The sequence below is a fragment of the Erpetoichthys calabaricus genome, chromosome 12 (assembly GCF_900747795.2).
Source record: "Erpetoichthys calabaricus chromosome 12, fErpCal1.3, whole genome shotgun sequence".
Taxonomy (NCBI): Eukaryota; Metazoa; Chordata; class Cladistia; order Polypteriformes; family Polypteridae; genus Erpetoichthys; species Erpetoichthys calabaricus.
In genome coordinates, this window is record NC_041405.2 from 130,852,420 (window position 1) to 130,863,922 (window position 11,503).

Sequence of the window (11,503 nt, forward strand, 5' to 3'; positions counted from 1 at the left end):
GAATAAGCAACCCTCAAAGGAAATGTCCAGTTGCCATGGGCATATGAACCAGTGATGTCAACGCTGTATCTATACTCAGGGCTGCTGATCACCCTAAAGGTAACTCACATGTGGGGTGGTGAATTCATAGGACTGTTCATTTTAGTCCCAAAATACCCCAATTAGAAAAACCTACACCTGAAATAATTAATTTAAAAAAATGAAATTCCAGTTAGTAAAATCTTGAGTAGAAGAAGTGAATTTCCTCCTCATTACAGATGAGCAGTTTTGTCATTTGATGAAGGAAGCAAGGCAAGGAGGGGCTTCTCTACTACATCGTGTTTATGACATTAACAGAAAATGAACCCCTTACAGTTGGGCTAGAATATAGTGCCCACTAAAAGTATTCAGTGACTTGAAGTTTTATATGTTTTATCGTTTCACATCACAATTAGTCATTTTCTGATAATTAGTGTCAAAAAGCCTACAATAAACTGAACTAAATTTATTTCAAGTATTAAACACAAAACGATTGATTCCCTAAATATCCCCCCTTTATTATAACAAAACTACATCATCACTGGTGTAGCCAGTTGGTTTAGGTGTCACATAATTAGTTAAACTGAAGGTTATCCATGTGCAGTCAAGAGGTTTCAGGTAATTGCAGTACAAACGCATTTGCATCTGGAAGGTCCACCTGCTCTTGGGTCAGGTCCCTAGCCAAAACCAGAATGTGAAGACTGTGGTGGCACATCACGTAGTGGGGAAACTTCAGTATAGCAGTCCTTGAAAGACTTGTGAGGGCAGAGGGCAAAACAAATGCAGCTAAATACAAGGAAATTTTAGAAGAAATCCTGCTGCGGTTTGCAATTAACTTGCCCCTTGGGAGAAGACTTCTTTTCCAGTAAAACAACATTAAATATAAAGCCAAAGCTACACAGGAATGGCATAAAACCAACATTGTTGTGTAAAAACTGGAATGGCTAAAGCAGGTGCATTTAATACAGACTTGAAGGCACATGGAACACTTGGGTAATTAACTAAGTTTGTTTTTAATAGTTATAATAAATTTAAATAAAAAGCCTAATTAAATCAACTCTGATTTAATAATCTAAAACAATAAAATGTTGAAAATGTCAGAAGGGGTGTATTTTTAACTGGTCATCAAAGTAGTTACAGCCATATTTTCTCTTAACAATTACGGCTAGAGTGGAATCATTTAACAAAGAAATACTGTTCAGATACTGGCAGCTTTAATTGCTCATAAACAACATAATAATTAAATAACAGGATAACCAGGTAAATGTTTTGTATAAAAAAAAAAAAGGTTTTCCTGTGCCTCGTTTACAGTACACCTACAAATTGATATAGCAGATATATCAACTAGATTACCAGAACATTAATACACTCCCCATTAACTGTGGTGGCCCGTGCAAATGCTTGAATCCTCTGGAGTCCACAAAACAGGATGTGAAGGAGCAATTAAATTGCTGTCTTTCTGGTTATGACTCTGCCCCAGAAAAGTATGGGACTGTGCAAAAACATAATATAGACAAGAAACTATTTTGAGCAATTTATTCGCTTTTTTTAAGCATTTCAATAAAATAATCTACAAGACCGGAAAGTCAAACCACTTCCTAAAAGCTTATACACAGAACATTTTGATATCAGAGCAAACCCAATAAAACAGTCCCAGTGTGTATGTATATTACAGAGGAGCAATATTCCATTGCCCACATTGCGGGCCACTCAGTGATCGAAAATACTCAAGATGAGGTGCAGGTCATGTCGTTCATCTTTCGTTTCTCCAAGTGGCTCCATGATATTTGAAATGTGAAGAAATTCAAGTAAGGTAACCATTCTGTATTTGAGTTTGAACAAAATATTAAAATCTCAGTAGTAAAACGGGAAATCTGCACAGTAACTAGCACCATATTGGCACAAACACACCCATTCACCATCACTAAACAGCAACAGCAGAGGATAGCATGAGAAATGATGCCAAGATCTCCTGGGAAAAAGACTAGCACAGCCTCCACCTAGATCAATCAGTCTGTCCACAATCAAGTAGATAATGAACTCTCCAGATGAACTTTGGGAATGCATGTAGCTTTTGAGAACCAAGATACTGTAGCCCCACTGAAAACAAAAAAAGGGAAGGTAAACAAAGTCTCAATTTTTCTTCCAAAACTTCAATTGTACCTAAGATCTACCCACAAGCAGATAGGAAGAAAAATAGCAGCAGAGGGGATGTTTGGGGGAAAGACCATCAAATTAGGGAGATAGTGTGTCATAAAAAGATACAGGCCCAGTTCATAGCATTCCACCTACTGCTCATAGCAACAACAAGGATTCTTGATATTTCTTCTTATTTTACTGTCTTGTTACTCTTCCAAAGCCAAAACTTACACATGGCAATAAGGTTTCTCCTATTAAAAAATCTACTTTTGTCAGACACTGCCACCTTGTGAAAATCAAAAAGTAAAACAATCCAAATTTATCTGACTGAAATAAAGTTGGTAATAAAGAGATATTTGGTTTGTAGGGGAGGATGGGGATGGGTTGTTATTTACAGAAACACTTGATCCAGAATGTATATGAAGTAAACATATTCCTGGAAAACGACACAACATACTGTACAAAGAAGTGAAACAAATAACCTGAACAACTGTCTCCAATCATTACATTAAGGATAAAAAAGTCTACCTTCTAAGGATGTGGAAAGGCTTTAATAATCATTTAACCAAAAATTCTAAAACAAAAAAGTCACCCCTATCCCATGAGTTTATGTTACTGAAAAATGCTTTCCGTATTATGGTCTAACACAGGGGTGGGCAAAGTCAGTCCAGGAGGGCCGCAGTACCTGTAGGTTTTTGTTCCAACCCATTTTCTTAATTAGAAAACAATCCTTATCAATAATTTCATGGCATGTTAGTGGTTTAACTCTGCCATGTCAGGTCATTCTCATATCCTTGATTTTTCTTCCTTTCCAAGTATATCATAAAATGATTTGAAGCCTAAAAATGGATAAGTAATTCTCAGTCCTTCACTTTTTTCTCTTCACTTTATTTCCAAGTAACACCTAATAACACCTCATCAATTATCAAGAAAGCCCAGCAGAGACTACACTTCCTGAGGCGGCTGAAGCGAGGACGTCTTCCCCTTCCATCCTCACCATGTTCTACAGAGGCACCATTGAGAGTGTTCTGACCAGCTGTATCACAGTCTGGTATGGCAACTGCAACATATCCGACCGCAAGCGCCTGCAAAGGATAGTGAAGACAGCAGAGAATATTATTGGGGTGCCTCTCCCTTCACTACAGGACATATTTTACAAACGCAGTGTCCGCAAGGCCTGCAGCATTGTGCAAGACCCCTTACAGCCATCACATGGACTTTTCACACTTCTGCCATCCAAGAGAAGATACTGCAGCATCAAAGCCAGATCTGCCAGGCTGCAGGAGAGTTTTTACCCCCAAGCTGTTAGACTCCTTAACACCAGGCTGCCCCCTGGGACCTTCCACACGGCCTCAACCACCTGTAAAAACAGAACTTTTATACATGTGAGCCACTGTCCCGCAAAGACGAGTGTGCAGGTAGAAAAGAACTGAAAATCTCCTACTGACCTTTAAGTATTTTGACACTCTTGTTATCCTTCTGCTGTGAAACATTCTGACCTGTCATTGTTTACACGTCTTAAACAACTATGATCATACACCGATCGTTTCTGTATTATCTATAATTTATTTATTATATTACATATCTTACACATCGATATTGCTGCTACTTCTTTGTCTTGTCTTTGCACAATGTCTTGTCTTGTTTGTGTTTTAATTTTTAATTTAAATTTTAATTCTATTTTTAAATTATTATTTGCACATCATGTTGTTACACTGTGGACCCTGAGCTTCGCAATTTCGTCTATCTGTATACTTGTATATGGCTGAGATGACAATAAAGTTCACTTTGACTTTTGACTTTGAAGTATTTAATTAAATCAAGTAGTGCACAATACACACACACACGGGTGAAATCAGAAACAAGCTAAATGGAGAAATGTTGGTTTCTTTTGTCATTTGCAGCCTATTGCTACTTAATGAGCAAAAACCGAGACTACAGCTGTTTAAGACTAAAATGAGCAATAAGGGTTCAAAATCTTAATGAGCGAGTCAACTAAAATGAAGCAGAAGTATTACTCGGGCAGTAAGTGCTTCTTATTATTAAGCAACTGGGTTGGAACAAAAACCTGCAGCCACTGCGGCCCTCCAGGAACAACTTTACCCACCACTGGTCTAACAGTACTATCAGTTTGTATTGAACTGACATTTTTTCAACCATCCATTTCTGTGTTGTTAATTTCCCAATAGATTACCATAAAATACAACCAAGCAGTTTTAAATATGTCATATTTAGATCAGTAACACATTTCCTCTTTTCTTCCTTCCTAACAGCTTTATATACTGTAGACTCAGATTATAGGGACACGTTAACAGCACTGGTTGATACTACACATGAGTGTTGGCACATAAAGTTAAGTGTTGAACTAATCTGTAGTATAAACAGCTGTTCTCTTCCAAGAAGATGGGAGATGGAGTTATAAACCAAAAGACAACAGTTCATAAGCATAAAAGTGGAGTAGCCTAAAAAGAATGTGAGTCAGAAATAAATGGAACTGGGAATTTTGTGGAATTCTTAGGCCAAAGTTTATCAGACACCCCCATAACAATTAGGACACCACCAGACCCTTTTATTAACGGTTCAGTGAGAATGAACTTACACTGTGTTTAATTAACTACCCCCTTTTGATTTTAATAAATCTGCAGTCTTTATAGACACTTGGGTTTGAGCATAGTCGCATGCCGTCACACTAACCAAAGGGACTTGCTGACACATACACACCAATAGATAAGTTATGGTCTTACCACACAAACGCTCAAAAAGATACTCATTCACAAACTCACATATATGAAGACAAATACTTGCTAACTCTTAGCGAAGAGTGTGATCATGCATATGCAAACACATTCACTCTTACTGTCAGACACACACACTTCAACACTCAAACTGATTATATCAACAGTGTACCACCGATTCAGAATGCAGTAGTGCTTTAGCGTGAGAGGAGCATGATGCAGAAAAAGGTCCATCTGTTGTGACATGACTCAAAAGCGTCCACACTCTTCCCTATTTCCAACAGTCTAAAAGAAAGAACACCATGTTGACCAGCAAATCCTTACCACCTGATAAAGATCAAGCTGGCCAGCACTGTGTATCCCAGAATGAGGAACAGAACTTTAAGGAGCCGGTCTTGCTTTTCTTCCAGTTCACGGGCCAAAATCTCAAAGAAGGTCACAAACAAGAAAGTGCCAGCTGCCACACCTTGAAGAACCACCGAAGTGATACTGCCAGCAAGATTCTGGGCACTCTCAATACCCATCCCCACCCCAATTCCCAGAGGAATCATCAAGCTCACTATGGTAGCAATTCTGGCTGCATCCTTAATGGACAGTGATGCCTTGGCCATGCTGACTCCCAGAGCCACTGCTGCAAGTGTCTCATGGATTGCCACTCCAAGGAAAAGGCTTGTGACTTTTGCCCCTTTGTCTTGCAGCCCCAGTGCCAATCCTTCAAAAACCGAGTGGGCTGACAGTGCAAAGACTAAGCTGGCAAGGCGCAAAGGACCAGCACGGGCTAGTTCTGATGGTCGCAGGTGGTTACTGTGATGATGGTGATGGTGGCGGCTGCCCCCTTGGGAGGCACTGATGAATGGGCTTTCATACTCCGAGTCACTACCTGCCTCTGAACCACCAGCATTGAAGGTTTCCAGGTCAATGAAAGGGGGTGTCTCTTTGCGAAAGGTGAGCACTGCCTGCTCAACAAACACCGTCAAGAAGAAGCCAACCAGCATCATCGTCTCTGCCAGAGGATAATCTGTCTTAATGTTGACCCGTTGCAAGACATCAGCTACCTTGGAATGTAAACAAATAAGGATGGCATGATAAGCAAAGAAGTAGAGAATAAAGAGGTTGCCAATTATTGTGGTGAGGTGATTTTAGGCATATGAAGGCTCACTTACCTTTTCTTGCACTGCAGGGAGCAGTGCATTAAAGCATGTGGCTAGGAAGACACCACCCCCAAAGGAGTTGCAAAGAGACAGAATCTTTCTTGATCGGTAGGCCTTCTCATAATCTGCTTGAATGATCCACACAGGAACAAGTGATCCTACCATCATGAAGACAAACACGCCAAGCAGGCAGAGCACCTTTGCAATCACAATATCCATCCTGAGCCAGATATGTTGTCACAAGGGGGTAAAAGAAGGAGGAGGAGGAGGAGGAAGTTGTAATGGCACGCTTCCAGGCATGGAGGTCAGTATAACACAAACTGTGACCTCTTTGACTTAAGGACCCACACTTTGTACTTTGGGCTGTAGAAGGGAAAAGAAATAAACACTCAAGGGAACTTAGGCAAACATGTTTTACAAATTTAACTAGTGAACCAAAAAGCATTCAGATTACCAAGAATCATCTCTGTTCATTAACACCAGTGAGGGATCAAACCTCAAAAAAATGGTCAGAGTTGGAAGGAGGAAAATCGAGTTTGTTATATATACAGTCATGTGAAAAACTAAGTACAAGCCTAGGAAATTGTTGACATCTTCCAACATATGTGAAGAGGAAACATACAGTGGGTATAGAAAAGAATCCCCCCCCTTCAAAATATTCCCATTTTTTTGCTTTACAGCCTTAAATGAAAACACACAAACCAATATTTTTTTCCAGCTTTACTTAACTCAATGCAATCTAATAACATCCAACTTAAAGATATCACAGCTACAGTTCAGAAGAATTTTAAAAAATAAAAAACAAGAAATACTGATATTAATAAAGCATCACCCCCCCTCCTAAACTCAATCAGGTGCAAGTGCCCACCATTTCCATTGCAGACCATGGTTACTGGCTTCCACCTGTGATCAACTGTATTCAGTGTGATAGTGAAGCTGTTCCTGGAGCATTCCATTCCCTTGCTTGGTAGTGCAACTGACAGCAAACGATTGACTATGGGTGGCAAGTCACTTTCAAACGATCTCAGGGATAGAGTTGTGGACAGACATAAGGCAGGAGACTGATACAAAAAAATTCTCAAAAGGCTTATCAATCCCAAGGAGCACAGTAAAGTCCATAATAAAGAAGTGGGCAAGTGCTTGGTTCTACTAGGATCCTCCCTGGATCTGGCCATCCCTCCAAACTGGATGGAAGAGCAAGGAGGAAACTGGTAAGAGAGGCTACCAAGAGGGCAATGACCACTTTGAAGAGTTACAGGATTTTATGGCAAAGAGTGGTCATTGTGTGCATGTGCCAATAATTTTTACAAGCACTCCACAATTGTGGCTTCTTTGGGTGGGTCACAAGGAAAAAGACACTTCTCATGAAAGGCCACATTTAGGCCTTGTTTGAGCTTTGCCAGAATGCAGCTGGAAGATTCTGATTGCCAAGTGGAAAAAGGTCTTATGGTCAGAGGAGACCAAAATCAAACTATTTGGCCTTAATACCAATCGGTACACCTGGCGGAAATCCCAATGCAGCTCACCAACCACAACACACCATACCTACAGTAAAGCATGGGAGGTGGCAGCATCCTGTTGTGGGGGGTTTTCTCTTGCCGTAGGGTATGGGGCTCTCATTAGGGTAGAAGGAAAAATGGATGGGGCAAAATACCGTCACATTCTTGAGGAAAACCTGCTACCCTCTGCCAGACAGTTGAAGATGGGCAGAATGTTCACCTTTCAACACAATGACTGAAGCAAACAGCAAAATTGGCCACACAGTGGCTGAAGGAGAAAAAAGTGAATGTCCTTGGTGTGGCCAAGTCAGAGCCCAGCCCAGACCTAAATCCCATTGAAATCTGTGGAAAGATTTGAAGATAGCCAGTCCACCAACGCTCACCATCCACTTTGACTGAACTTGAACAGTTCTGTAAAGAAGAGTGGGTAAATATTTCTCAACATAGATGTGCAAAGCTGACAAAGAAGTATCCCAACAGAATCAAGGCTGTCATTAAAGCAAAAGTGGGTTCAACATTAATCTCAGTATGTCTTGGTTTTGATTTTTTTTTAATTTCTCTGAACTGTAGCTGTGACACTTGGATGTTATAGGTTGCATGGAGTAAGTAAAGCTGGGAAGAAATATTTTTGTGTGTGTTTTCATTTAAGGCTGTAAAGCAAAAAAAAAAAAAAAAATGGGAATAATTCAAAATGGATGATTCTTTTCTATACCCAGTGTATCTTCATGCAAGCAGTAAAAGGAATATACTTGAACAAATGACTCCTAAAATTGAACATGGTGTTATTTACACTTATTTATGAACAAAAATTGCAGATTTTTAACCTGGAAAAAGCAAGTCCACCGTATGTTACCACCACTTCAAATCCCTAACAATAGAATCAGGTGTTCCAGATCAGGTGCCAGTGATTACAGCCTCCTTATGGAGTACGCATATGGAACTCGGACTTAAATAAATTGCAGAGAGCAGGTCTGATGTTCTCTTTGCTATTGATATGTGTGGTGTCATCATGCCAAGATCAAAAGAGCCTCTCTAAGGGCCATCAGAAAGGAGTCTGCAAGGGATTTAAAAAGATCACCAAATTATGTGAAATCAATCATTTCACTGTATGAAATCTATACAACCTGTACATTTTCCAAACGATTGCTTTTGCCAAGGACTAGCTAAAAAGAAGTCTCCAGGAACCCCAAAATTTCATCTGCATGTAACTCTTATGAAAGCTGGTGTCAAAGTGCATGCATCAGATACTGCACGAATTTGACCTGCAATATAAAGGTGTGCTAGGAAAAGTTTTTGCTGTCCAAAAATAACAGCGAGACTGCAGTTTGCCATTGAAGTAACAGGCAAATTCCATGACTTCGGGAACAAACATGCACTGGCCAGACGCATTAAATAATAAGAGTAGTTTGGCCACATTAACAGACATTTTTGGGACAAACTAAAACATAGCATTTCAGGAGAGAAAGCCTCACACTAGCTTCGAGACATGGTGGTGGAAACGTTATGGTTTAGGGTTGCTTTGCTGCCTCAGGGCCTGGGAAGCTTGCAGTCATTGAGTCAGCTACAAATTCTGCATCATATTAAAGGGTGTTTGAGGAGAATTTGAAGTCATCTGTCTGAAAGCTGAATCCAGAAATTAAACTTTCAACGTGGTAAATTTGCTGGTGTGCTTTGGATTATGAAAGAATGGCTTGAAAAGAAGAAATGGAAAGTCTGTTATGGCTTGGCCTAGTCAAAGCCATGATTTAAATCCCATTAAACAGTTGGGAAGAATTTGTGGGTGAAAAACTGGCAGTACATGCATGAAAACCCACAAACATCTTGTAAAAAAAGGAATTTGCATGCAGAAGCGGTCAAAAAATTTCCCAGTGTCAGAGACTGGAGGGCAGCTATGTAAAATGCCCACAAGAAATAATTTCTGATAAAGGAGCAATATCAGCTTCTGAAGCCAAGGGTTTACTTACCTTTTCATAGCAGACCGTTGCACGATTAAAAAAGGCGATTTTCCTTAAGTTTTTATTCAAGTTTATCACCTTTATTAGTAGGCACTGTTCACCTATTCAAATATCTTTAAAAAAAGTCAATTTCCAAGGAGTGTACTTAATTTTTCCACATGACTACAGTATATTAGTGGTCCTAATCTAGTGCACAAATGTCTACAAATCACCTGACGTTAAAAAAAAAAAAAAACGCACAAGAACTGCTTAACAAGAATAAGTGAACAATTTGCTCAGCATATCGGTTCTTCAAAACCTGTCAGAAATAAAATGCGATCTTGCTAGCTCACCATGCTCCTAAACGGAGGAAATTAAAGAATAAAATAAAAAGTGGAGCCAGGAAATTAACGCTTCCGGAAAGCCGGCAAGAGATACAAATGACAACAGGCAGAGGTGCGTCATGTTCAATAAATTGGCACAAATCTAGTCCCACTCGTACTCGCAGACAAAAATGTGCAAGACGACGTCATCCCAACCATAACACCGCAAACCACGATTACCCAGTTTGTTATTAACAAAATAATGCATACATTTCAACGTACGGCTACACCAAGAACTCCGGACAAGGTAGGGAGAGAGAAGCTAGTGAATGTCGAATACTATGTTATCCGGCTACACCAAGAACTCCGGACACGGTAGGGAGAGAGAAGGTAGTGAATGTCGAATACTATGTCATCCACTAGAGGAGAGCCGTGCAGCAATCATTCAATGGCTAGTCTAAGAATGCCATACCTTTAGTGGTTCTGTTCCACCAATTATCCAGACATGACAGTGTTTACTTTTTGGTCAAGCCTAACTAAAATCAAAACGTCCGCCTTTAAAGACAATTCTATTCCACCCCCAAACCGAAACTCCGCGGAGACATCGTTAGTAAGATGCTGCAACCGCGGCTTCCATTCGATTAGGAGATAAACGTAGTCAATGAAGGAGTTTTGCAAAATTTTCAGTGGTCGTGACCGTTTTATTCATGCCATAATACCTATTTTTTGTTGCGAATTTTTAATCGTGTCAGTAACTTGTTAAAATATATGCATTAAAAAGAAAAAATCCACACGCATATCTTACCTACGATCCGATTGTTACAATTACTTCCGCCTCCTAAAGACCAGTTTTTCCGCCTACCGTCTTCGCTGATTGGAGAAAATTCTTACATCATGTTCGGCTATTGGTGTGATACTTGTTTATCAAACAGGAGTACGTTATGGAAATAGTACCTCTCAGTGTCGCTTAAGAAAAGTTCCGACACTACTACATTAACATGAAACACATACATGATACGGAAACCCATAGAATTTTATGCAGGTATGAACGAATATTGAGCTTATTAAAGATGCCCAGCTGCAGCTATTAAAAAAATCGCCTACGTTCCATATCGAAACGCGGCAAATACTTTAGAAAATTACCGATTGTGCGGTCAATTCTAATACCGTCATTCTAGCCTCCATCGCGTTGACTGCGCCGAAAGGTCATTTTTAGCATTACGGTCTCCATTTTTTTCCACTAATTATAACATTACAGATAATTCCAACTTTCTCTTCCATCCTATTCCCGTTGATCATCCAAAAAATAAATCCAATTTGAGGGCCCTTAAAGTTTCTTCACTACAATTTAAATAATTTTCTTGGTCAAGTGAACCATTCATTCATGTTTACTGTAAGTTATTAATCTTTAGAATATCGAAGCACCTATTAAAAGTATTTGTTGAGTCAACCCAACCTTTTCATCACAAGGGGTCAGTGAAGCTCCACTCATGCATCTAAAAGACTGATTACCACTAAGAGTAAAGACAACAAATAGTACATCTTTTACGGAGAGGGTCCTTGCAATCTGTAGGAAGATTACAAACTAGTTATTTCAGATGCCAAATAATCCTTTGCAAGCAGGTATTGTAATACAAAAGTAACTATTTGGCATAAAATAGGCCACAAGTATCTTGATGAAGAAGGACTTGACAAGGAGGCCTG

General features: G+C 39.6%; 1 protein-coding gene across 2 annotated transcripts; it reads right to left on the minus strand.

The window, feature by feature from the left end:
• Positions 1 to 1,537: 1,537 nt before the first annotated feature.
• On the minus strand, positions 1,538 to 11,433 carry LOC114662628 (zinc transporter ZIP3-like). 2 transcript variants are annotated; one of them, XM_028816217.2, is made up of 3 exons: positions 10,605 to 11,433; positions 6,056 to 6,406; positions 1,538 to 5,947 (listed from the first exon to the last, which is right to left on the minus strand). In XM_028816217.2, exons 2-3 carry the CDS (start codon positions 6,260 to 6,262, stop codon positions 5,213 to 5,215), a joined length of 942 nt encoding a protein of 313 aa, XP_028672050.1. In that variant the 5' UTR covers positions 6,263 to 6,406; positions 10,605 to 11,433; the 3' UTR covers positions 1,538 to 5,212. The 2 variants fall into 2 exon arrangements, with proteins under 2 accessions (XP_028672050.1, XP_051790632.1); XM_051934672.1 differs by lacking the exon at positions 10,605 to 11,433 and adding an exon at positions 10,272 to 10,312.
• Between the last annotated feature and the right edge of the window lie 70 nt (positions 11,434 to 11,503).

Bases quoted from the DNA above. Each gene is read 5' to 3' on its own strand.
- LOC114662628 (XM_028816217.2), bottom strand. From the start codon at position 6,262: ATGGATATTGTGATTGCAAAGGTGCTCTGCCTGCTTGGCGTGTTTGTC. The intron at 5,948-6,055 runs GTAAGTGAGCCT...TTACATTCCAAG, and splicing joins TCCCTGCAGTGCAAGAAAAG to GTAGCTGATGTCTTGCAACG.